Below are 26,541 nucleotides of genomic sequence, written 5' to 3'. Positions count from 1 at the left end.
ACTGTACTATAAGGCCATGACACTAAGGAGGGTCTTTAAGGGAAAGCATTCAACACTGACTAATAATGGGAACATACTAATATTCCATCCATCCATATTCTAATGGTTTCTTCCACTTCAGGGTCGCAGGGGAGCCAGAACCTATCCCAGCAAGCAATGGGAGCAAGACAAGGGTACACCCTGGATGGGGAGTGCTCATTACCTGTAAAGCACTTTGAGTGGAGTGTCCAGAACAGCCCTATTTAAGTGTAAGGAATAATTAATGTGAAACACTGAAACTGCCACATTGTTAATCTGGCTTTAGCTGAACAAAAAAAAAAGACTTGGATTAAACCCTGACAGAGGGAGGCCGGAAAAAAAAACAAGCCGTTTGCAGGAATGCAAAATAACTCAAGGGAGGACGAGACAGTTCCTTTATTGTTTTGCCTGCCTGTCTGGCCACCAAACGCTCAGCCAATAACCTTGGCAGGAGCCCAGGGAAAATAAAGATGGATGAGGAAACGGAGGGGGCAAACCGTGTGTCTCCAGGAATGCTGGACGCCCACCCTGGGGGGGGGTCGCTGGTTAAACCGGCTGCCCGGTCTTACATTTCAAAGCCAGCTGGTAGCCTGTGGGGTTTCCAGCAGACTGGGTGATCACTTATTATAGGGAGGACACCAGGGGCTCAAGCTGTGTTGCGGTAAAAAGGCTCATGACCATGACAATGCCAACCACCCCTGTCCCTTCTTCACAAAGGCTCGGTGATGAGCATCTTGTTTCTGTCCCATCCCCGATTCTTCATCCTCCTCCAACGCCACAGCGACAGATTCCCGAGCGTCGTTAACATGTTATTTACGGCCTCCTCATTCACACGTTCGGGATTCTCAGAGAAGTTCCCCTTTGATGGCAGCAGTTCCCACTCCTCACTGGCAGACGAGCTCTGTGCTACTGCTCCGGCAGCCTCACTGACAAGCGACTGAACGCTGACAAATGATGACTTGAAGTGCAAATGAGACAGTCGTGTCATCTTCACGGACTCCGAAATGGGAAAGTGATTTTTACAGTCGCAGAAATTTTATATGGAGGAGGCTGCCTGCTTAGTTGACTTCTCATCTTTCAGGGAGAGCTAACAAGTTATTTAAAATTTTAATAATTGGGCATTTGCATTCCAAATACTTTGGCTCACTCGATCATCGTCTCCCTTCTACAGTTCTTCAACACCATTTGACTTTATTTTACATTCCACATGACATTTTAGTTCTCATCCTCTCTTCCCCAAAACGGGTAAAAAAAAAGAAGCAACAGCACTCAGTTATCATTCATGTACATACTTGTGACTTCCTATTATACAGATGGATATTTATTACTAAAATTTTGCCTACCCCTACAATTACTCACTCTCTTAACATTCTGAAGCACGAGACAAACTTGTATGATGAAACCTAAGTCATCTTGTGCCTAATTATATTTCAAAACAGTTCAGTGAAAATAAACTAGCATCCCGAAAACACATACTCCAGTTAGTCGTCATCCTTGTTTGCTCGCACAGAGCCTGAGTCGCCTTACTGTGGCCAAGGCTGACAGGGTGTTCTCATGGCAACAAGGCCTGGCTTTGTTTACATCCTGCACCACCAGGCGCATCCCCATCTCCAAGTCAAACCGGTGACGAAACTGAGACAAAGCACAGTTCACTTCCTATTCATTTATGACACCACAGCCTAGCGATTTAAGGCGCAGAGTATTGATCCCAGTCATTTCAGGAGACGTAGGTTAGAGTCTTACAACACCGTAGCCTAGTATCTCTCCATTTTTTTTTCTAATAAAAGGATGGGCCAAATTCCCTCCTCTAAATGGTAACTTGGTGTCAATAAAAACGTTACCGCAAAGTTAATGATCTACCACAGGGAAAACACACTTTGCTTTTTGTGGTTTAGAGGCGCCCGAATGGCTTCAAATCCGATAGGAACGTGAATTATGAAATATGATTAAATTTCTTGTTGAAATCAGTCACCCACCTACCCCCTTACCCCTGTTGTGCTACCCCTACAGATAAAAAAAAGCTAGTCAACAGGACAGCCAAGAAGGAACTTGCTAAATGAAAATGGAAGCGTTTCCAGACAACAGGCTGCTTTATTCTTAACATCACATAGTTGTGACCATTAGGACTCTTGCTAAGAACACAGAAATGTGTGCTTGTGTATACTGTACAGTCAGGCCATTATATTCCAGGGAAATCCCACACGTGAAAGAAAAAAAAACAGGCCACTTCAGTCTTCCTCCTTCAGCCTGCAACCAAACTGGGGCGCCAGCTTCCCCTGCCCACTGTGCCAGGCTCGGGTCTCTGTGGAAACCGTGACCCTGAGCAAGAATACCTTTCCCAGAGTGCCAGTTCCCTATGGGGACTGAAAGTCTCTCTCTCATTTCACAGTCATGTAATTGGTTCTGACTCAGAAAATGCCTGTTCTTTTTTTGTTTTGTTTTGTTTGTTTTCTTTGGTCAAGCGTAATGATTAAATAGAACTGGGAGTTTGAGCTGAGGATTGGTTTCAGCAGATTTATAGACTGAAGAGCCTGAGGGGACACAGGCTTTGAGTTACCAGTGGAGCCAACATCTTGAACACAGCGATGAGTATTAGACAGATAATCAGCTTAGCTTTACAGATGGTGCTGGGGTACTTAGCCCTGCAGTCAGGGGAAATTGAAATTGCTGGCTCTTTCACCAGAAAACAGCTAGAACTGCCAAGTTCCAGTGTTCGTCTTAAGCAATGTTTCTCTCTTCTGCGAGAATAGCTGTGTCAACAGCGCTGCCACTAAGCTCAGAGCATTTAGTGGAAGTAACGTGGTGAATTTAAAAGAGGCCTCTCCCACTATTTTGCGAGTTCTTGATTTTTTATTTTCAGTTATTTCAAATGCGCTTTAAAGATTTTTATCAGGCTCTGTACTGTGCATTAAGTAATGCAACAAAATCAGCCTGATTTTTCTCGGGGACGTAACTTCTTATATGTAATTCACATGAAAGATACAGTAGTTGTTCCCAATATCCTGACAAGCGTGTGAAGCTGGAGGCCTATTAAAGTGCCCTTTCTAGCACAAAACAAAAAAATCTGCATAACGCTCCACAAATAAAAGGGTAAAAATAAACTGAAGGGGAAACAGAACATAAAGACCAAACCTCGGTATTGAATTACTCAGTAAGGCCACGGTCTGCTTTAAATTAGAATCACAAGTTTACTGCATTTAGAGGCAAAAACATGCCCTTTGTTTACCACACGCTGGCGACGTGCCTACACAGGCCCTGTTTAGAGCGTTGCCATGGTGAAGAAGGGAACTCCCAGCGAGGCAGAGAGGGAGATCAGGGCTGGAGGATGTGATAGAGGGTGGGGAGATCTTATGTCACTATCACTCTCCACACACAGCAAATTCTCCACAGCCGATGCCCCAGTCCTCAAGTGCTGTATTTAGTTTCCTAGACACTAGATACTGAAGGCAAGCAGTTAGGATAATACTCAAGCACATCCGTTATAACAACCCCCAGATAAAGCAATCTTTTTTTCCCCTCCTTTTTTTACATTATTATGCCTTGCTCTCTTTTCGCAGGAGGAAAGCTCGACATTTCCTGAGTTTATAATCTCCGGATACATTGTCAATTTCCTCCCCTCAACTCTAACCTAAATCCAGTCAGCCAGGAAAAATGACTAAAAAGAAAACATTAAAGAAATATCATGGTTTTGAGAAAGCGCTCAAACCGACTCCTGGAAACTTAACATTTACCAGAGGAGCTGACATGAACAAACAGGCAGTGATGGCCTGTTTCCCCATCTCAAAACACAGCAGGAGTCACATTCCCGAGCCGCTGCTGTCACGTGGCTTTGATCAGGCAGCTTCAGTCACTGCACAAGAGACGAAGACCTTCCAGTGAAGGTCCAAAAACAAAAGGTTAAGCCAGAATCCAAACAAACAGCACAGATTCCCTTCCCTAATGACGCAGACAGCCCATTCACATCCCTTTGTTTTTCCTGCTTTCTGAGCTGTTCCTGCGTTTATTGCTGCCTGTCTCCCTCCGGCTTTGAAAGGAGTGAGCTCTGTCGAGCTTGACGACTGTCAGGCCCAGCAGAGAGATCTGCAGGAACCCATCGGCCCCCGAATTAAAGAGAAACATTCTGCAGATCCTCCCACAGCCCCGCTGCTTCATTACAGAGCTGAAACACGAGCTGTAGATAAAAACAAGCTACCCCCTCTCTCGGGCCACACAATGGGAACCAGTCCTTCTGCAATGTTTTCTCTCTCTCTGAATGTCGGAAAGGATGGCCACTAAGCGAGAGAAATGGAACAGGCTCCGGACACAACGCATCACTGTTGGGAAGAGCCGGGTTTGATCAAATCCTTTCAGCATTTCATTCTTCCGCAAGCCTCTCACACTCTCGCAGACCCTGGCTGAGAAGTTTTTCGCAAGCTGGGGAAGATTTCAGGCCTCCCAGAAACATATATTATAAAAAAGGGAAATACATAGCCGGGTCACGTAAATCATTAGAATAAAATTCCGCTGTAAGGAGTGGTTAAATAAAGAAAAAACTGAACAAACAAAGCATTTGACTGTGGTCTAGCAGTGACGAATCTTCACCTCTGGCCTTGCATACGGACCCAATGTGTCCCCCCGGGCTACACAGGTGCTACAGTACGAAGGGGAGCCAGTTTCAACACAAAGAGAGGGCCCTGCACCAAGGCCATTTGGAAAAATACTCCTGACAAGAGGAAAAAACCGGGAGAAGCCCCATACTTTAAATGGCAGTGGGACGGGGAGCAAATGGAAAAGGAGTTCTGCTCTTTATTCGAGATTAGCTGCACGGCAGCTACTGAAACCGCTACTGAATTGAGGTGTTAAACTTTGCCAACAGTTTTAAAGCAATGTAAAACAGATTTTTTTTTAAATGCAGAATCCTCAGGAAACCCGATACCGTGTAAAAGCACAAAAGTTATCAAGAGAGAACGTGAGGTAGTGCTGAACAGTAGTGAGACACAGATGACCAGCTAGCTGTGCAACATCGCAAGACGTCCCCTTGCGGACTTTGTGCTCTGGCTGGCACATCTCACTCCCCGACCCTCCACCTCCAGATCAGTGCCAATGTCTCAGCTGCTGCTGAGCTTCACGGGCCAGGCAGCTGCTGTTACACAATTGTAACAGACAGGAAATTGCATGCCAGGAGATGTAATCCCCTGTTTACAGAAAAATCAGAAGAGGCACCTGCTTTTAGCTTTAACAGGCATGTTCACATAACAGCGAACCTTGAACTTGAGCACTCAGTTCTCAGCTTGCTCAGCTGCTGCTCACGACAAGAGCCCATTCGAGCGGGACCTCCCGAGACCGACCAGGGGAAATCTGCGAACACACCCGGAACAGCTTTGGCGTCCTCACATTGAACGCCCCAGAACTTGTCTCGAGACCCCCGAGAGCCAGATGCGAACTCTATCCGATACAGCGTTTGGTTATGTCAATTGTGGGGGAAAGGGGGCACCGCAAAGCACAAGTATTGAGCAGAACAATCATTTTTATCTGCGTCGGGCCTGGGCAGCGAGTCAGCGCTGGAAAGCTCTAGAAATCCGCCCATTCATCTCCCAGGCATTCACACTAATTGGGCATGAATTCCATGGCCTGGCTGTGAAAGCGCTGCCACCGGAGCGCCTGTGGAGCCGTGATTCATCCGCGGGCATGCCGGGGCACTCCAAAGGATTAAGGCTCGAGTGGCTTTTTAAGGGGCTTTTCTCTTTAACGTGCAAGCACATGCTAAGAAGGGCAGAGAATTAACTTCAACACTCGGCAAGGAAAGCAGAAAAGGGAAGCGCTGATTAGTGGGCTCCTGGACAGGCGGCTGGAGTGGAGTGCTGCTGGTTCTGTCACAGCTGGGCCGCGGTGGGCTGGGAGTGGTCATGAGCGCTGTGTTGCTCACAGTGGCAGCACCAGCCCACGCTGATGGACTCCTGTCTGTGTTCAGGGGCTGCAGGGGGCTGCAGGGGGCAGTGAGGTGCTCTGTGTTGCTGCCTCACAGCGCCAGGACCCTGACTCTGGCTTCAACTTTGGCCAGGGATTCTGCTGTGTGGAGTTTGCATGTCCCCCACGTTGGCCTGCTTCTTCCCACGAGCTAAGCTGGAAATTGAGACCTCCACCCTCCAAGTTTAAGTTATGTGCAAAGGTATGGGTTTCACGCAGGGGCATTTACAATTCCTGACATTGCCGTTATCCTTTCCAGCTAACCCAACTCCACTTCGACCGACACTTCTCTGTGGTTAGATACAAACAGAAATAAACCTGGCACACTGAGCCGATTTCCACAGGATGTGCCGTCTCCCGGCACTGCCCAGGTGTCTACAACAGACCGGCACCATTTCAAAGCTGGTCCTGCACAGGCACCACAGACAGGGCGGAAGAGGCAACATACTGTACATCACTGACGGCGGTCTAAAAGAGCAGATCTAAGGAAGACGCAATTCTGACAAAGTCTCCACAAAATTTAGGGGTGCAGTTTTCCCAGGAGTACAGTAGGATCTTGCGTCAATAAGGAAAGGAAAGCGGAAGGAACTTAGATGTTCAAAACATTTCTTCAAAGACCATGAAAATACCGTCACAGTTCTCTAAATATTACAGTGCGCTTTTTACACAAACACTTCAGAAGTGTTAATTCTTTTAACACAGCAGCAGCTGGCACGGTGTTTCTTACTAGAGCTGTAGCACGATGTCCTTTAAGGAGGAAACACAGTTTTTAGAAATGTTTTGGTCGAAGAAAGTACAAGACCGGCGAAAGGTTTTGGGGGTTCACAGCCGAGGGATCAGAGGGGAAGACACAGAAAGGGAGAAAGAGATCAGAAATCTTCATGCAGAGGCTCACTACTTCGCTGGGAGGCACCAGCACATCAGCTGTTAAATATACTTTGTACTTTGGTATCGACTGTTTGCCTTACCCCACTCACTGCAGAGATCAATCAGTTCTGCACACAAATACATGCCTGGCTGCAAGTGACCAAGCTGTCAGTGAAAAGCTGATAACACAGATAAAGCTCTGGAAGTCTCTCACCACAGCATGATAAAGTCCTGACATACTGGAAACTGAAGAGCTGCAGCAAGGCACTGGAACAAGCTGGCGCACAGTACAGAAATATACTGGGTCCTGTGAAAACTGGCCCCGGTGTGAGTGTGCTTGCGTTTGTGTCTGCGATTGCCCTGCGATGGACTGGTGTCCCGCCCAGGGTGTATCCTGCCTTGTGCCCGTTGCTTGCTGGGGTAGGATTTGGCTCCTCTGCAACCCTGAATCAGATAGATGGAGTAACAGATCCTTCTTATTATGTACTGATTATAGGGTGTCATATGTTAAATGTTAAACTCGTGATGCACTACTCAGATGTACATTCTATACGTTCAGAGGAAGGACAGAGCTAACTGGACAAAACAGTGTTTTTTTTTTAAAAACGCCCCTGATGAAGCCTAACCTGTTTCTCCACACTTCTGCTCAACACAAGCATTCCTGCACGCCAGCTTACTCACAGCAACCACGGATGGGGATGGCTGACCCTGCCATCACAGGCAAAGCAGCTTTTCTGAGCCCCAGGTCCAAGGCTGGGACTGTCGATCCCAGCACAGACTGACATACCAGACTGAGGGACCAGCACACGGGAACGTGGATCAGCAGAGGATCCGACGCTGTTGGAAACGGACAGAAGCACAGCAGCACGGATTGACTCTGTCCTCCATTCCCTCCCTCCGGTGCACGAGCTTGTTTCAGTATTTCTACACTGCCATTTCTGCTGGAAGGGTTTCTTTCCTACTTCTGGGGTGGAACAATAAACCAGTTCTAGGAACACTAAGGATGGAAAGAATCCGATCGCTGTGGATTCTGGCAGCGAGGGGTCCCGTGTCTTCGCTCAGGCGGCCTTGTTTCCGAGTGAAAGTATGTGCTGTGGGGAGCAGGCACCGGCCCCAGGCTCGCGGTCTCGGACTCCGACGCGCGGGGGGACTCCTGCGCTGGCTCAGCCCCCTTGCTGGGAAGGAGGAGCCACAGTTCTCCGCCGTGCGCATGAGAAGAGACACAACAGCCACAGGCAACAGAGGCCCTGCTGCAGACTCGAGCGCCAGCCGTCTTTCAGATCACTTAGGAAAAAACGAGGAATCTGACGGCAGCGAGGAAAAAGATGTCGAACACAGCGCATTCCACTGCAATACCGCCACGCGCCTTAATCGTTAGGCAGATCCTGCTCATTAGCAATTAAAGCATCAAGGAGATGCATGCAGCAAAACTCAGTAATGAAGCGGATGGGAAGGGCCAAGCAAAGCTGAGCTTTCCTACAGAAGGAACAGGAGATCTATGCATGAACGAAGGAGGAAATCATTAGGCTAAACGTCTCACTTGAACTCCACCCCCTGGATTCTGAATGTGAACCTTTACTGTCCCACTGGTCTGCTATACAGGCCTCCCCTGGTCCCAGTTTCACACGGGGAGCGCGCCGGCGTCACCACCGTTCCAGAGCGGACCGGGACCGAGAGCCGATCACCCAGCCGCTCGTTAACAGGATTAATGACCCGCCGCCCCCTGCCTCTGAGGGCTGTAGCTCCTTCCAGACAATGGCTGTGGAATCGGAAGGAGAGCACGTGGTGGGGTTTCCCCGCGGAAGTGCTGCTCGTGAGCAGATAGAGTGTCTTCTCGCTCGCAGTGACACCCGGAGACAGACTGTTTAACTAAAGGCAAAGCAAGCTGAGGCAAAGCCAACAGGTCTGGCTGTACTTGAGCCGAAACAGAAACGTTGGCAGCACACCACCCTCTTCTCTCTTTTCCATAGACAATCGATAACGCAGACACTGTAACACTGAATCCACATCAATACATTTAAGAAGGGCACCACTTAAGGACTGCTGAATGGAGATCTGTTTTGATGGTCTACTCGTTTCGAGTATGAAACAGGATGCGTCGGAAAAGCACAGGCTGCGATCTCTGATGCTATTTACTTCAACGGCCAAAGTCCCAAGGGAATCGCTAAGAGGTTTAACGATCTGCTATAATCAGCCAAAGAGCCCGCCGTCCCACTGGGCTGCAGGGTCCCCATGCAAACGCACTTGGTCACACAGACGCATGTGCAAGCCCATCCCGACCCTCCCCCCTCCCCCCGGGACAGGGCCCTGAGCCACGGAGCAGGCCTGCTGTCTGCCCGCACCCGGCTGGCCAGCCGAGCCCTTCCAGAGCCACGCAGCCAAGCGGTGAGGGCTGTGCGCTGGAAGGCGGTCAGGTCCAGCCCCGGCAAGCGACAGGCCTCTGAGCTGGGAGCCCAAGTGCACACACCACAACAGAGGAACACATGGTTTAGCCTCGTTAAAACAAATTCAGCACATGCGCGCTGCGTGCCCTCATAGATCATTCCTTTGCTTTATTTGCGGTCAGGGTCCAGCTCTGCACTTCTTTCCTTTTGCTCCATCTCACCTCAGTATGTTACAATCAAGATGTGAGCGTGAAAAACTGGTTCTCCACTCTCTGGTCAGGTGAGGGGATCAGTCCAGCTTCTGCGGACGAGGAGAATCTGCTGCAGGAGGGTTTAAACTCTTCCCTGCTCGGAGCCTGAAGGCTTCGTTCGTTGCGTGACTCTCGCCCTCATCATCGCTGTCTCCCGAAACCGTGATCCGCAGCACATTCACAGCAGGCTCTCAGTCAGTTAGCGACTGATAACATAAGGGTGGGGGACCCACAACAGCAGATGGAGAAATGCGCTTTGCTAATGGCAAAACAAGAAGACCGCAGCAGATTCTGATATTGCTATTACAAAACAAGGAGTCACCTCCAGCTCTCGGCCACGTCACGCAGCTGAGCTCGCCCAACACTGGGGCTGGGACAGCTACAAAGGGTTCCGAGGCATTTTCAAAACATAAGGCAAACCTCTGAAGCCACTTTAGGCTTGACGTGCTTTTCCTTCTTTTTTAAAACAGTCCAAGCTGTGATTTCACCCGCACGGACTCCACAGCTGCGACTTGGCGGGGACGCAGTTAGAGCCTGCTTGGCTGTCACACGTCTGCAAGACCGATCCTGAACAGCGGCTGGGCTGTAAATCTGGACCGAAATGTTAAATGTTTTGTCTCTGCTTTCCTGGGGCAAATGGGTCTGCAAAACAGTTGCAAAACTACTGTGGAAAGATAGTGATTGCTATGTAACGGACAACCCTAAAACCTCCGACTTAACAGTAAAAATCCTGATTAATGCAATAGATATCTGAAAGCCTTCCAAGAAGCCCTCAGCTCCCTCCACTGAGTCACGCTGCCTTGAATGAATCAAGCAGAGCTGATTACACAAGAGCTGCTCTGGGACAGAGAAAAGGCATTTCCAGTTCAGACACCGGAGCACACATGGTTCTCTCCTTGCGCCTGTAATTCTTTCTGTGCAGGAATCTGCAAAACTAATAAACAGCCTGCAAAATGAGAATGCCGGCGGCGTGCAGCTCGGGCCGAGAAAAAAACAATACAACAAAATCGCAAAAAAAGCGCTTCCCATTCCTCGCATTCCCAGGGGATGAACCAGATGTTTACCCCCAAAATCCAGAGACCGTAAATCAGCGCCCACACGGCCTGATGTCAGCAGCCAGGGGCTGAGGCTGCAGAAAAACACGATAACTGGAGAAATGAAAACAAGATGTGGCACTAAAAATAGTCCCATTGAACCGAGCAGAGCCCCCCGAAGATCAGCTCTGCGTGGTCGTAATAGAAAGGCCACAAAGGAGTCTCTGTCTTCGCAGATTAGCCTGGTTTCTAATTACGGCACCGTGGCAGGCTTCTGACCGGAGCAGTTTGCATAAAAATAAAGAAAGAGAAAACAAAACTTGGATGAGTAATTTGGAAAAAGCTTTAATGGGAGGAAATGAAAAACTCAGGAATTTTGTTGCAGAAGTCAGCAAAACGAGACTCCTAGGGGGCGTATGCCGTTTGAAAAAATGAGAAAATAAAAACCACGTCCTTCCTTCTGCAGAGCTGAGTTTGGCTGCAGAAAGCTTTGCTGCCTAACCCTTTGACCCAATTAGCTCTGAGTTTCGCCTCCTCATTGAATAACAACACAAGCTGTTGCTTGCAAGCCGAGAGCAGCGGGCACAGCCCAGTACTGAATGCGATCTAGCTTCTAACAGTCACAGTTAGCACTTCTACACTTCTGCTTGCATTCATAAAGCACGTTGAGTGTGTGTCAAAGGAACAAGCCTGTTTTGAAATAAGCTGGCTTTCTAATATTGTCCTGTCCTACAGAAGATCTGCAGACTCGCGGAATGACTTGTCTGTGGTGTGCAGTCACAGAGCAATCTGCAAATCCAAAACGCCAACAAAAAGAAGTGGCAAGTTTCTCTGTCACTTGTGGTGCAAATCAGTCAAAACTGTCTGCGATGTGACATTGCCCTCTGAAAGAATTGAGGGTTCGATCGAATTGTCCTCTGTGCACCAAATCCAGGCACAGACATCTCCTCGGGGTCAATCATGAGCGAGCGCCCCCAGTGCAGAACTCGGCCGATGAGCTAGTGACTTTCCCCTCCCCCCAGGCTGCTATGCGATATCTTCTCCCAGCAGAAGAACACATGTTCAGTCCCGCATCTGATCTGGGATACAGTATCGGCTTCTCAAAAAGCCTGAAACACGAGCAGCGATCAATGCAGCCAGAAGGACCATTCACAACCCCCCCCCTCCCTCTCTCTCTCCAGCTCTGCACACCCTCAACCTGCCATTTCACCTTTGAGCAAGACGTGGATTGGAATTCAGCTCAGAAACGTCTAGCATGCAAACAAAGAACTTCATGACACATTTTGTCTCAAAAGCCTCTTAGAATAAAGCTCATGCAATCGCAGCCGAAGTTCCGCAGTCGTTCAGAATATTAATACAACTAGCTGTATTAAACAAAGGAATATCTGCAAGTCAGGAAGGAAAGCAAATCCTCTGCTCGGTGCAGGAAATCCTTGCATCCAATTTGGAGGACTGTCAGGTGATGAGTTCTGGTAAGAGCTGAGGATCTGGCTCTTCAGCAACGCCACAACACCGAAGGACAAAGGGATCTGAGCAGATTCATATCTGAAGTGGCCGATTAAGAAAATACACTCTGGAAATGGGTAGGAGGGAGAGCGAATACAGCTGCATCACTCGAGAATCTTCCCCTCCTGGAACATGCCGGAGGAACACTCACCCACTGCAGTCTGGAGCACTCTTTGATGAGCATATGCAGAATGCACTAGAAAAAGTTTTGGATCACAGCACCTTGAAGTGAGAATGTAGATTAGCCTGAATTTGACAATGGGATTAGAGGCGAGAGGATTAGAGGCCATCGGAATGGTTTGAGAACACAGTCACTGTACACGCAGTGGGAAGATCCCGCCCTGTGCATGGACCTGTACAGTGGACATGCACAGTGGTCAGGCGGTCCCATTTCTAACAAGCTTTTTTTTTTAACTCTGTGACTCTTTGACAAAATGAAGCCAGAGCCATAGAAAGGTTTGTACTTTGTTTTGCTTATAGGTTTTAGGTCGAAAGCAGAAAAAAAAACAGACCGAATATCTCCAAAAGCTGTTCAACTATGCATTAAAGCCACGCTCGTGAGCGTTCTTCACTGATGAAAAAGAGCACACTGCCAGGGGAAATGCTCCAGCTGCTCTTCCCTAGGACAGACGCTCGAGGCTCATGTAAGAAACTCACTCTATCCAGGGAAAATATATGGTTAAAATGTACCAAACCAGTCGCATAAACAGAGAAACAGAACATAAACCTTTCAGAATTAAATTAAAATGAATAACAGCCATAACCATTGATTAGCTTGAACAACAGAAGCCCATTATACGATGTGCTTGATGGTCAGTAATAAGGCCTGTCTTTGCTCATATTGCCCGTGTCCTCCTTTTATCTTAAAAGCTTTTTACATAATAAAGAAGCAAATTAGATTATTTATTCACTTCTCTTATTAGAGAATATAGATTTTTGCCGAGTGTCCCCTGTATCAAAGAGACTAGGCACTACAAAAATGCATCCTTCAAACACAGACAAAATGACTACTCCTGATCTGAAATCCCCGCATGCTGAATGAGCATGAATAGGATATGTCAACATCGTTGAGGGTCACAAAGTGCATTTTTTCCCATAAAGAGAAAGATGTTGGGGTCAATTAGTTCAAAGAGACCAAATACAGACTGTATTATGTTTGATGAATAAATTCACTCCATGCATAGAAACAAAATGAAACAGAGGAGCATTGACAAATGTATTTTAAGCAGAAATTAAATGTAATATTTCTAATAAGTGTAAGAGGTTTATATTTATAACAATGAGGTTCATTAGAGGTGGAATAAAAATATGTGCAGCCTTGTAGGTGTAGACCTTTCTTTGCTGAAAAATGATGAGATTTGAACCCTCACAGGTGGCTCACAGGTATCACCGGCAGAAATCAGCAGCACAATAATGGCAAACTTGCTATCAGTGCCAAGATAAAAGCAGGATAGTCAAGTGAACTATTCCTAGATGTTTCAAGGGGTGTTACTACATTGCCCATTCAAAGAGAATCCAATCATCTTTTTTTCAGTTGGGTCTTTTGATTGGTATTCTTCAGATCTGCAAAGCACCCACCAGGATCACAGGATCTCCTTCACTGTTAATCCACGTTCAACACGACAGTTAATAAAAGGCTTTTGCAAAGAGATTAGGGTGCAACATTACACAGAAATATCTAAAAGGGCACACAGGCCAGGTCGTGCATTAACTCTTGACTGCCACTCAAAGACAATGGCTTGTGAAAAATTACCCTGCTGCACAATGAAGTGTAAAAGTGGCAAGAGAACTCCAGCCCCTCGAATCTAATCACCACGATGACTAAAAACCGGGCCCTCTTCCAATATTTTGCCAAATGTTTGGACACTTTTGAATTACTGCAGGAATACTGAATTGGATCACTGCAAGGCAATCCGAGTGGGTGAATTAGTCATCGGACAATCGGACACTGCATGGTTGGGATGGGGGCAGCTGACAGAGGAAGACAGTGTCCGAAATCTGCAGCCCCAGAGAGAGACGACACCGGCACTCCTAGTGCCACACATGGGAATTAGCAACAGCCCGACAATGAAGCAACACAACTGTTGAACAGTGAGGTTTCCAATTCTCAGCAAGAAGGAGGTCGCTCCGCTGTGTTGGCAGCACACAGGACACCGAGTGCACATCCTCGGGGCCTGTCGGCACAGACAACACAGAGAGCTCATCCTGCATTCTCCAGCTGTGCTGGTTTAATTCAATCAGAGAGCTAGGTGACCAGGATAACACTGCGCCAAAGTCAAAGATGCACTGCAGGTAGCAAGGACAACGGGCCCGACTGCTGGGTAAACTCTCCTTCTGTTTTGGTCAGCTACCATCCCCGCATCCAGTTTCTACCCACTCCGTCCCATTCAGGGTCATGGGGGGGCCGGAGCCCAGCCCAGCAAGCAACAGGCACCAAGCAGGGCGCACCCTGGGCGAGGCGTGCAGTGTTAGTTCCCTACCTCTCTTGAAAATCAAAAACACAATGACACCAGGATATCCAATCAGATATCCTGAAGTTCAGTCCAGAACAGGCTGCGCTATTTCCCTTCAAGACTACAGCACTACAATACACTGAACTCCTCTCCAGTGTATAGTAGCTGCACGGCTGTACTGATTGAAGACACTCGTGTCACATTCCACCCTGCTTCTGAAGACAGTTTGAGGGAGTACCGGCACTTCTAGTAAAACTGGGAGTAAACTTCCTAGCTCGTTGGAAGTCCCAGTTATGTCCTCTGTTGCCGCCATGTCCTTTTAATAAAGCTGCCTGGTGATCACGTTACACAGCAAAGTACAGTACTGCACTCGTCTTTTCTTTCCGAGGACATATTTATCCTCTGACAATCACGGAAACGTCTGAGAGGAAAAAACGCATTTTCTTCTCGAAACGGAAACACGTCTCAACAGGAGCAGAGCACCTCATACTAACATTTCTGAGCCTCTGACATTGCAGCCACATCGGGCTTTGGGCAAGGGCACGGTGTGCTGTATACTGTACCGACCCCAGGCGCGACCCACCGATTCCCTGACACCGGTTTATTACCCTGCATCACTCCAGAGCCATTCCAGCGAAGGGGCGAGAAAGCCTTCGTATTTACAAACACTATGGGGGTCGCTGTGGGTGATAAAGACACAACACTACCCCCACAAGCGCAAAGCTCCTCTCTCACGCAGAACCACAGCCCACGGCATTCAATTTTCCGAGAAACCCGCCTACCTGGCTCCTCCAGTACAGATCAAATCCACGACTCGTAAATGTATAATGCAATCCGCCGTAGCCCTCGTTAAAATGAAAAAAAAAAAACAAGCAAACAACCCAGAATCTAAAGCAATCTGTTACTGAGCGGCGCCAGCTCTCACGGAGCAGACCTCGCAGGGAGGTCGGAGCGCTTTACCTCCGGCTGGGGCAGGTCGGGGTCCAGCTGCGTGAAACTGTGCAGCACCACGGGGCTGGCCTCGCCGGCCACCTCCAGCTTCACCCCGTCCCAGATGCTGCGTATCCTCCAGGCGCTGGCATCAAACATCATATCGGGGCTCCCCGAGCAGACGCTGTGCACCTCGGACTGCATCAGGTACACCATTGGTGACAGGGGTCCCGCTACACCGGAGAAGACCCGAGACTGCGCGCCCTCTGCTTCATGTCTGACGGGGCTGGGTGTCCGCGAAAGCCGTAGTCCTGTCTCGGACGGACGGACGGGGGTGTCTAAAACAGCATTGCTGCGCTTGTTGCTTCTCTCGCCTCTGTAGTTCTGCTCGGCTGCTACTTTCTAGCGCTGGCCCCGCCCCGCCCCCTCCCGAGCGGAGGCCCCGCCCCCTCCTCCCTCCCCCCCCGCCCCGGCAGAGGTGCCATGACGTCATTCTCGACCCGAGCAGCGGAGAAGTTCCGAGCGAAGCGGGGGGGGGGGGAGAGAGAGAGAGAGGAAAGAGCCATTTCTCATGAGCTGGACCCTGGCGCAAAGGGAATGGTGTCGCTGCTAAACGTGGTCGAACCCGTCCCATCCCTTTTACTGTAAACGTTTTTCTAGCGGCCCGGGCACGAAAGCGTGAATGGGCTCTCCTCTCGGGATATAATCCCAGACCCAGCGACGCGGTGTTTTCCGTTGACCGTATAAACAGTTGGAAGTACTGTGGCCGAAGCTTCTGGATAATTATGGTCTCCACTAAACCCTCCCCTGAGCTCCGCTCTTTCATTTCGCTCTTTCTTTCCGTGACACGCGTTTCTCCGAAGTGCGGGGGATCTGTTTTTCTCCTCCGTGGCCGTGGGTGGTGCCAGGAGGGCGGACCAGGGTCGTTGTCTGAAGAACTGGGGTCTCTTCGGGATAACGCGTCTCAGCCAGGCAGCTCCTTAAAACCAAAGACCCGTTTAAAACGAGCTGTACAGCAGCACGGGCTGTTCCTCGCCTTTAACTGTGCAGCATTACAAGTGCTCGCCCATTTCTTATTTATAAGGGATCACTCCAGTGACATAATCTGGGCGCACTGAAAACAGCCCTGAGTTTATTACCCGTGTTGAAACTGTGTGCTGGAAGTACCGACTGACCTGGGAAAAGGGATTAGGTCTGGAGAGGAAATGATCCTTGTTTTTTCGGGGGGTGGGATGTAAGATTAATGGCTTTTACTTGGAATTGCAGGTTCCCGTGTTGGAGTCGTTCTCTCTACCAATGCAGAATTGCCTTTTCTGGTCTTCTTCAATGCCAGCAGTTCTATCTTTTATTAGCATGTCTCTGTGCTGGAAATCTGAAACGTGGCTTTCTAGCGGCATCTAATCCAACACCCACCAAGTACAACAGAAGGGAAAGCTAAAATCAGAGTAGGTTTTAATCGCACGCTTGCTTTCTCTATTTTAACAATCGCAGGGGTGCGATTTCCCATCCTGCCCTGCACTGGGGGCAAACTGGGGTCTGAGTGTTTTACACTGAACCCATAAGGGCCAATAAAGCTTCATTTGACCCAGCGGGCAGTCTTCTGAAATGCAGAAGAAAAAAAAACCGCAGCTGCAGACAACATATACACATCGGGCTCGAAGAGAACAGGGAGGGGGCGGGACAAAACATCCGCACTCCGATAACCAGCACCCCCGTGTCCAGCGGGCTGCTGTTATCACCTGACTCCTGGTCCAGGAACACCCGGTGGGAGTCTGGAACAAGCCGCCCGCACGTGTTTTTGAAGCTGATAATCTGTTTTTTTTCACTTACTGTTTGGATGATCCTGGGATCAGTCTGGCTCGTAACCAGTGAATGTTCTACCTCCACTGCAAGCTGACGCACCAGCTTCAGTTACAGGGCAATGAATGGGCATTTCAGCTGTTAGTGTCCACAGCTCATATACAGTAGACCCAGGGGTTGACTGAGATGACCCGTCAGCCTTTAAGAATAGCTGGATATTGTGTGTATAGTCATCATCTGGTCATTGTTCTGTAAAAAGTCATTCTGTAGTCATGAGGGGTTAGCAGGATGCTTTGTCTCCTTTACATCACGATGAAAGGACTCTCTTATAAATAAAATAAATCTAACTGTTTCTTTCCCAATTACCTTATTAACAAGACACTAATAATGTTGATGTTGCAAGTCGAGTTTCCTCCATCTACCCAATACAGTACTGAACTGGAATCAATCGGCTCGTTTTGGGATTGGTGTGGAGTTTGCATGTTCTCCTTGTGTTCATGTGGGTTTCCTCTGGGTGCTCTGGTTTCTTTCTACAGTCCAAAAACTGGTGGGTTAATTGGCTTCTGGGAAAACTAGCCCTGGTGTGAGTGTGTATGTGTCCGTGTGTGCCCTGTGATGGACTGGTGTCCCGTCCACAGTGTACCCTGCCTTGTGTCTGTTGCTTCCTGATAAGTCTCTGGCTCTCTGTGACTCTGAATGGGATAAGTGGTTACTGAAAGTGATGTGATGTGAAAAACAGAGTTACACTTTTTTAAAGCAGGTCTTCCTCAGTTCAATATTCTGAGGTGGGTAGAACATCTATGTTTTACTGGTGCCAGTGATGTTCTTTGCAGTTCTCAAAATATTCTGGCAAAATGTAAGTTTTTATTTAAGACCTAATTTAAGAGACAGTAGTAACACCTCTTCCAGCAGCAGCCTTAGCTTTCCCAGGAGTCTCCCCTCCAGGTACTGACCAGGCTCACCCTGCTGGGCTTCAGTGGGGCTGCCAGCTGGGGTCACCAAGCTCACTGCCAGTCACAGTCAGCTCGTGCCACAACAAAGACAAGAACTAGAGATCTGTGGACTACAGGGCCCAGTCCACATGCTTAAACTGGAACCAAAAATGGGGGCTCTGTTATTCCACACCCCCAGAAAATGTGCACCCCTCTGTTTCTTCTGAATCCGTCTCCAGTGGGTGGAGGTGAACAGCTGTGGAGGAATAAGCAGCCCCACGTGTGCAGCTGTTGTAACTTGATTTCTAAGACGGTTTTGATAATTTGGTCGTATTTTCCCCCTCTCCCGAGGAGGAAGCAGTGAGGGGAGATTAGTGCATTGTGACGGCAGGCACTCAGCGAATTCTACAGCAGCTGCTCCACGAAATGCAGCTGCACTCAGACTGTACCGACTCCTGCCACCAGCCTCGTCCCCATCCTCCTTCCCTGTCTTTTTGCCTTAAATCTCTCCAAGATTGACTTGATGTTTAATGTGTCATCAATATCCTGCTTTTCATACTTGAAAACAAGTTTCTACTAAACACTACTGCCTTGGAAACGTCAATTTCCGTGAACGCTTAGTGTTTCCTTTTGATTTTTCTTGTTCTTTTTCTAAGGTCTTGTATCATTTCACAGCAGGGCAGACGATCGTATTGCTGCCTCTTCTTACTGGGTGTGTACGTCACAGTATTTCAGCCTCTCACGCTGTGAATCCGGTGGTGTCAGGGCCCTTTCTTGCAAATATTTCCTACTCTTCTTACGAGCCCTCTTGTTCCTGGAGCAGTGCTTGGAAACCCCAGAGCCAGGGGGGAGCGTCACAGTGGCCCACAGTGTCGTCGGGCTGGTGAGAGTGTTTCCGTTTCTGGGACAGAGACTGCCCGGGGGCCTGACAGCCCCAGCATTCCTCTCTGGCTGCTTCCTGATGCCAGAGGCTGCGGCAGGAACGCTGTACTACCTTACACCTCCAGATCAGACCTTTAGGTCTTTGAATCCCACTGCCAGGAGCACTTCCCATCCACCCTACATTCTTGCTCGTGCCAGTTGTGAATAGAGAAAGCCGCCCCACCTGGCTAGACTACAATGCCTTTCTCTGCCAATGGACGGGCACACAGCTGGGCTGCTGTGCTTCTCTTGTGCCCCCAGGAAGCCATGTTTAATGGAACACAAACATGTCACTGGTGTTCTAAAGGATTGCTACTCATAATCCATATACCTTATATTCATCCAGAGACTACAAAACTAATCTGGCTGTACTTCTCCATCGATCCATTTTCTACCTGCTTCTTCCGATACGGGGGAGCTGGAGCCCATCCTGGCCAGCAACAAGCACAAGGCTGGACACACCCCGGACAGGACGCCAGTCCATCGCAGGGCACGCACACACACACAGACACACTCACACCCAGAAACCAATTCGCCTACCAGCATGTAGGAGGAAAGAGGGCCACCAGCAGGAAAGCCATGTGGACACGGAGACAACATACAAACTCCATGCAGATAGTACCCCAGGAACTGAACCCGGAGCCTCAGTACTGTGAAGCAGCAATGCTACCATTGTGCTACTGTGCTGCCCTACTGCATTTAGGCTTTCTGGAAACCTGTCTTCCATAACACAGATCCTAGCACTGGATTAATAATCTGCACATTCCTAGACATGCTACGCACATAGTCTGAAATTAAATTTTCCAAAAAGCTAAGAATCTAATCATGATTAATATTTGCATGCTGTATCGGAACTAGAAATTAAATTCCCTAAAATATCATTTAGAAGGGAAATGCGATCCTGGAATGAGATCAAGGAAATGGGATCAATATTCTTTATTATTCCCCGTCTGCTTAGAAAAGAGGGCTAGGAGAAAAAAAAAAAGAGAAGAAATAAAGTATTATAACATAGAATGGAACAACGACGAGCCATCTACAACACAATTCAGTCATACTCCCAGCTTGTTAATATGGAACCTTGACCCCGCACAGGTGCGGTAGAAACCCCAGGAAGGAGAAGAGTGATGAGATCACGTGCGGTATGTGGAGCTGCACCCGTGCTCGGGCACACAGAATGTAATTGGATGGCCACTTAAATCCATGAGCCATAGAGGAAGAATCGATAAATAACAGGGAAGTGTCCTCAGCATCACCGTGCCCCTCGTGAAGTTTTATTGCTCTCCGGGGAACTGATTTCATCGGTGCGTGCGGGCGAGAAACACTCCTCCCCGACTCGCAAGCCAGTCTCTGGCACAGCCACACAACAGCTAGCCTTCCCGAATCCCCGCCGCTCCCCACGGGCACGGTGAAAAACCGGAATTCACGTCGCCAAAAAAAAAATCGACGACGCAGCACCAGGGTGCCAGATGAGAGGAAGGCGTCGGGACAAAAGGAACACAGCGTCGCTAATGAAGGCTGAGAGAGGAGCCCGAGTTTCAGAGGCCTCAATCCCATAAGGCCGATGGGGATCAGATTCGGAGGAAACCCAGCTCCCCTGTTGCTGTGGCAACCGCTCAAGTCTGCATTTCAAACGGTACTTTCTCCTTCTGTCTCCTCCTGCCTCTACTTTCCACTCGCCTGTCATTCTCCCAGTTTCACAGCTGGCTAGGCAGAGGTAGGACGGCGGGGGGTGAGGTACAGTTCACAAGGTAATGAATTTAAATCTCATCAAATTATTTTTTTATGGCCTGTCTTTTGTGAATATTACACACGGAACAAGCTCAGCCAGATGTCAATAAACTAATCCCCTCTATTTCAATGCTTCCTTAAAAGACTTGTGCTGCTGCAATACCACCGCGCAGACATGAGGGATTAGCACTCCCAGCTCTATATTGTAAGAAAATAATCGCGTTCGATTCACTGGAGATTTTGATGTCAGCTTTGCCAAGGACAACCTGAATTTGAACACCCCAACTCTGGAGCAAGTAAGATCTTCCAGCCTCTGGACTTCCAAGGTCTGAAAAATTACAAATCCAAGATATGATTAGTTAGTAAAACCATCCACTGCAGGATCTGCCTTAAAATCTGTCACTGTTTGGTATCTGATCAACACATAGGATTATCCATCTGTTGCAAAAGGGAGGCACCTGTACTATTCATGACTTCTGACTACCTCAGTACCAGCAACAGTCATCAGATGTCTTCCTAATTTGTCACTGTATTCCCTGTGGTTTGTCCCCTGCTTCACTGATACGATCCATGTGTGGATATCAATATTAATTCTTAAAAAAACATGGATGCCATGTGGGTGAATAAACCTAAAAGGAAACAGTCCACTGTGCCAGTAAACAAGTGTCATTCTCCTTATCACTGCAAGAAGATTACTGGCACTGATTTCTGTTTATTCCTGAAAGCAGTGAGTCATGGCTCTGGTATGTTTAAAGCCTGCTTCACCGCTAGTGCCTACAGTTGTACCACTTGTCAAGACAATGAACTGCAACACATGTGCAGAACACTTTCAGTTCGTGCTACAGGTAACTTCCACATACAATCACAGCAGCTCCCTGGGCCAGAATGTATCCTGGTTTCCCTGGCATTAAGAGGACTAGAGAGCCTGTGACTGACTCCCCACATGGCTGTGATCCCAGCAACCCAGCAGCACTGGGAGACGTTCTTACAGCTGGCAGGCTGGAGCAACTGGGGCCCAGTACCTCACTCACTGTACTGGACAGCAGACCAGAGACTTACCTGCTAGGCTACACTGGACATGCTATACTGTACCTCAAATGTAATAATAATAATAATAGTGCTTTTTCTGGACACTCCACTCAAAGCGTTTTACAGGTCATGGGGATCTCCTCCACAACACCAGTGTGCAGCCCCACCTGGATGATGCGCCAGTCCGCTCCCCACACACCAGCTCTCAGTGGGGAGGAGAGCAGAGTGATGAAGCCAGTTCAGAGATGGGGATTATTAGGAGGCCATGACTGGTAAGGGCCAATGGGAAATTTGGCCAGGACACCAGGGAAACCCCTACTCTTTTCGAGAAACGCCCTGGGATTTTTAATCACCACAGAGTCAGGACCTCGGCTTTACATCTTAACTGAAGGACCTCTGGTTTATAGTAATGTCATACCGAATCTTCAATCAATGTCATGAAAAAAGTGGAGCAATATTCCAATTCATCCATTCATTATCAGAAAGCTGCGTGTTCCTGTGAGATCGGTGACAAACTGAAGCCTGATCCCACACCCCAGACAGGACAGCAGTCCACTGCAGGCCACGTGCACACACAGGGTGTTTTTGGGAGATGGGAAGAAGAAGAGCACCCAGTGAACACCCACAACAGCTCAGGGAGAACACGCAAACTCCACAGAGAGGGGCCTATTCTGGAATCAAACCCAAGGGCTGTAACGCAGCAGTAAATGTCACAATTTCAATCAGCACTTGTAACTTTTTCCTCTAAGTGCAGTGGCACCGAGTTAAAACTACAAGCCTTTATTACCATGGTACATAACTGAACACGATCCATAATTTCAGAATCACAGAAAGCAGTGAGGAAACTGTTTGGCTTACAGTCAAGATCCTGCTTTGAGAATCGTTTGCCTGTAGCACCTTTTGCACAGAATCAAAACCCTGGTCCGGTTTTTCCACTGTTTTTTTTGGCTCGATGCAACAGAAATATCCTGAAAAAATCCCAAACAGTTCCATAGGTTTTTTCCAGGGGATTCTGCGGAGATTTACCGGCAGAGCATTTGTTGTGTGCTGGCAGTAATGGGAAACGGCCACCCCTTTCTCTGCGTGAGGTGAGGTCATCCCTGTATCTCTCTGCACTTCTTCACGCACAGACAGATGCAGAACTGGACCCAGGTGAGAGAGCGCCATTTCTCAGCCCTCACTGGGGGCAATGACTACAAGTCACTCCCCCCCCCTCAGACCACCTGGTGCAGAATATTCAGCTCCCTCCTGTGCTGTTCTATCCTAATAATAGCAAAGAAGCCATCATGAGTCAGATCTCTTATTTTAAGAATGACTGGATACTGGAAAACAGTGCAACACTTCAGTGTAACTGGGCATGCCTGAGGGCAATCTCATATAATTGTGACCCTTAACACTGGCAATCATAAACTTTAACAAGATCAATTTTTAGTATTGAATATGACACTGATTGCCTACTCGAGGACTGAAACATCCGTTTAAAACATTCTTTTTGACACCCTACCCCTGCATGGAGACAGTGCCTGCCAGTAAACGGACAGGGGACTGTATACTCTAACAAGAACAGGCACAGAACAGCAGGCACCAGTCCCGTCCTGCAGCTGCTGGCTGGCAGCCATACCACGGAGCCAGGTCTTACTTTTCAGGCACCCAGTGGGACTCTTTTGCTTTTTTTTTGTCTCAGAGTTGGCTATCTAAAAATCAGATTTTACAAAAGGGAACATCCGATGGACTTCCTCGCTCCGATAGTGAAAGAGGCTAATTTTTTTCCTGTGCCTGCGAGGCAGGCAGGACTCTGGGCTCATTCCTACCCTGTTCAGAGGCTCAGTGGGGGGGTGTTTATGCCAGAGAGATCCACAGAGAAGCATTTCCCTCGATTTCCCTCGAAATTGCTGTAATGACAGGATACTCACTGAGACAAGAAGCGAGATGGAAAAGGAGTGGGAGGGTGTAGCATAATGCATTTAATCCCACTCCATGCTTGCAGAAAAGCTCCATTAAGTTCTATTAGTAGTCAGAACACTGATCTAGTCTAGAGAGTTCCAGACACTGAATCACTGAATGAGAGGGCTTCTGTGACTCACTGATCACATTAAACTGAGCGTGCAGCGATCTCCGGGGATAGCGTGTGTGATGAGCTCAAACCAGGACATTGTGTTAGCACCTGGGAGAGGGGCTGTCGAACCCGGGTCTCTAGAGGGTCCATAGAAACCTCTCGAGAAACAAAAAAATGATACCCTTAATCAAGAATGAGCCTGGCACTGAATCGGGTTTTATTCAGGGAGCGTCTTCTTTTACAAACAATGTGTTGCTTCCTTTGTGTTGGTTTAGAAGTACATCTAGAAGGTGAAAGACAGGAGATTTTATTCCTGTTTGTGAAAAGAGCAACAGCCCAGCAGGCTGCAGACACTGACGACGCTGGTCAAGAGTCTTAGAGGAGACAACCCTGAAAACGCAGATACAGCAGGGTGCACCGTGCAGGAAAAAGACAAACAGTGCCATCTTTTGTTTAGCACTGCTTATTATGCAACAGTGCAGAGCTCGCTCATATGCAACAGGAAAATAAAAATTTCACGCAGACTCTGCTGCAATCTTTCATTTAAGATGAAGGGATCCAATTTAATGAGCTCTCCTCCATGCCATTTCCAAAACCAATCTAGAGATAAAAAGCTGAAAATAATCAACAATAAGAAAAAATAATTAAATGATGATGAATACTCTGTAAAGAATAAGATCGTCAGAAACATCACTCTTTTCCCTTTTACTCCTGCTTGCTGTATGTGGAATCGGAGCAGGTCTCCCTGTCAGTGGTGTCCGGTCAGCAGTAAGAATCCACACTGACAAACCAGAGTGAAGACTGGATCCCTGACAGACAGAGTCTGATTTCTAGAAATATGAAATGAGGTGTGCATCTCAAAGAGCAGGGAGGAAGCTACAACAATGATTCTTTAAGCATCTTTCCAGGCAGATTCAAGGCCTTTCAGCGTCCGCTGCCGCATGACCTGTGCTAGCCACCAGAGGGCGCAACACAGCCCTGGAGGACATGGCTCTGCTACCAAGCTGCTGGCTTTTAAAAGCTTCTGGAAAAAAAAATGCAAAACATCATCTAGGATGAAACAGAAACAATATATCTCAGATGAGAATGATCTGTATAAAAAGCTTAAAAACACTTGAACACGTGTTTCCGTTTTTAAAATGGACATTTTCCGTTTTCTCCGAATTGTGATGTTCCAGTTTCTGAAAAATCATTTTTTGTCAACCTTACGGCCAGCCTCCTGACAGGCTGAGTCTCTGTTGACGGCCTCTTTTGCTGTGTCGTTCCGAAACTGAAACATCTTGATCCATTTTGCTGCCAGTGCAGGGGTGGTATAATGACTTTCTTAACATCACTTATCTCACCTCTCCCACGCACAAACCTCCAGCATCGAACTGCGCGCGCAGACGCGACACCACGAAAAGGCCAACACTGTTAATGATTTCACTGCAAATACAAGCTGGAAAGCGCTGTGGCCTTATCGTATCAACGCTGCTCATTTTAAGCTCACTTAAATCTAGATCTAGAAACTAACATGAGCACAGACTCCAGCAGTGAAGTTCTCTGACCACAAAAACCCGGGTCAGAGGTTACCTGCTCCTCAGATGTGGGCTGCAATGGAAATTTTCATTTGAACTCAGTGTGTTTTTTTAGTGTCGCCGTCAAATAAGGGGGAAACCCTTTCAAACGTGCATGTAGAGATCAAACTCAGGTCAGTGAGCGTCTGGAAAGAACAGCCTTTCAGTGGTAACGCCTTCGAGACCACTCCAGAACGCCTACGACTGCTCAGCCCAGGTTCAGTCAAGACCTCATCATCATCCCCTTTCCAAAAAATTCCCATCTCTCCTCTGACATCAGCTTGCATGTATATATACTGTATATACTTCTGCCCACTGCAACATCTCCGTCAATATGCTTTCAGTGCTGCAAATCAGCTAGACCGAAATTCTGATGGATCTTTTAACACGGGCCAGCTCGTCCTGTGCCTTCAAACCAACCTCTGCTCGAGTCTCCGAAGAGCAATGAATCCCTCTAGAAACCCCAATAACACTTCAGGACTTTGTAGGGGGGTAGGGAGATAGGGGCTCGGGGAGATGAGGGGGGACTGGATTAGAAATAAACCTTGAGAGAGGAGGTGTCTCACAGCAGTTATAAATTTCAAATAATTGTTTATCGCCACGTTCGAAGAGCAACACGAGCCAAGCTGGAGGTGCAGCAGGGGGGACTCAGTCACACCCCCTCAGTTCCCAGCCGGAGCTGGTCTGGAGCGAGGCGCCCCAGGCCTCACAGGAAGTGTCACTGCCTCTCGGAGGTTTTAATGGGAGCGCGGCTATTAATAGACTTTCCGAAGCACGCCCGGCCGCCCAGCCGTGACCTCTGTGTCCGCTCTGAACCGGAGGGCAGCCCGAGGGGACCGGGCAGCCCGGTGGAGAGCAGCGGTGCCAGCCTGAGCCGCCGCTGTTCCTGGCCGCTCTCTGCACGGGGGAAGAGCCTCCTGGCTGGTTTGGTCTTGGCAGGCTGTGGAAAGCCTCAGTAGTGGCCAGTGTTCTCATGCTCTTTAAGTTATGCTCTAGAAGTAGAATGTACAGAGTAGCTCTATATACTTCATCATGAGAACAGGTTACATACTGGGTATTTGGTTATTAAAAGTATATTTATGCAGCTTTGACAACAGGGCTTGTTATAGACACCCACCACACTTTGTGTA

At 48.2% G+C, this 26,541-nt stretch overlaps 1 protein-coding gene across 8 annotated transcripts in view; it reads right to left on the bottom strand.

Annotated features, from left to right (window-relative positions):
- ralgdsb (ral guanine nucleotide dissociation stimulator b) overlaps positions 1-26,541 on the bottom strand; it is a 65,802-nt gene that overhangs the window by 17,114 nt on the left and 22,147 nt on the right. For 2 of the 8 annotated variants that reach the window (XM_088940557.1, XM_088940558.1), the window contains exon 1: positions 15,420-15,758. The exons of 4 other annotated variants lie outside the window; for them this stretch is intronic. In XM_088940557.1, the coding sequence (XP_088796683.1) occupies positions 15,420-15,605 (186 nt within the window). In that variant the 5' untranslated portion in view covers positions 15,606-15,758. Of the gene's footprint in view, positions 1-15,419; positions 15,778-26,541 lie in introns of those variants that run through there. 2 more of the 8 variants (XM_088940562.1, XM_088940560.1) reach the window with 2 other exon arrangements.

Source organism: Atractosteus spatula, chromosome 23 (assembly GCF_055471065.1).
Source record: "Atractosteus spatula isolate fAtrSpa1 chromosome 23, fAtrSpa1.hap1, whole genome shotgun sequence".
Classification (NCBI taxonomy): domain Eukaryota; kingdom Metazoa; phylum Chordata; class Actinopteri; order Semionotiformes; family Lepisosteidae; genus Atractosteus; species Atractosteus spatula.
Note: the sequence above shows the minus strand (reverse complement) of the source record. Positions and strands in the feature narration are given on the sequence as shown.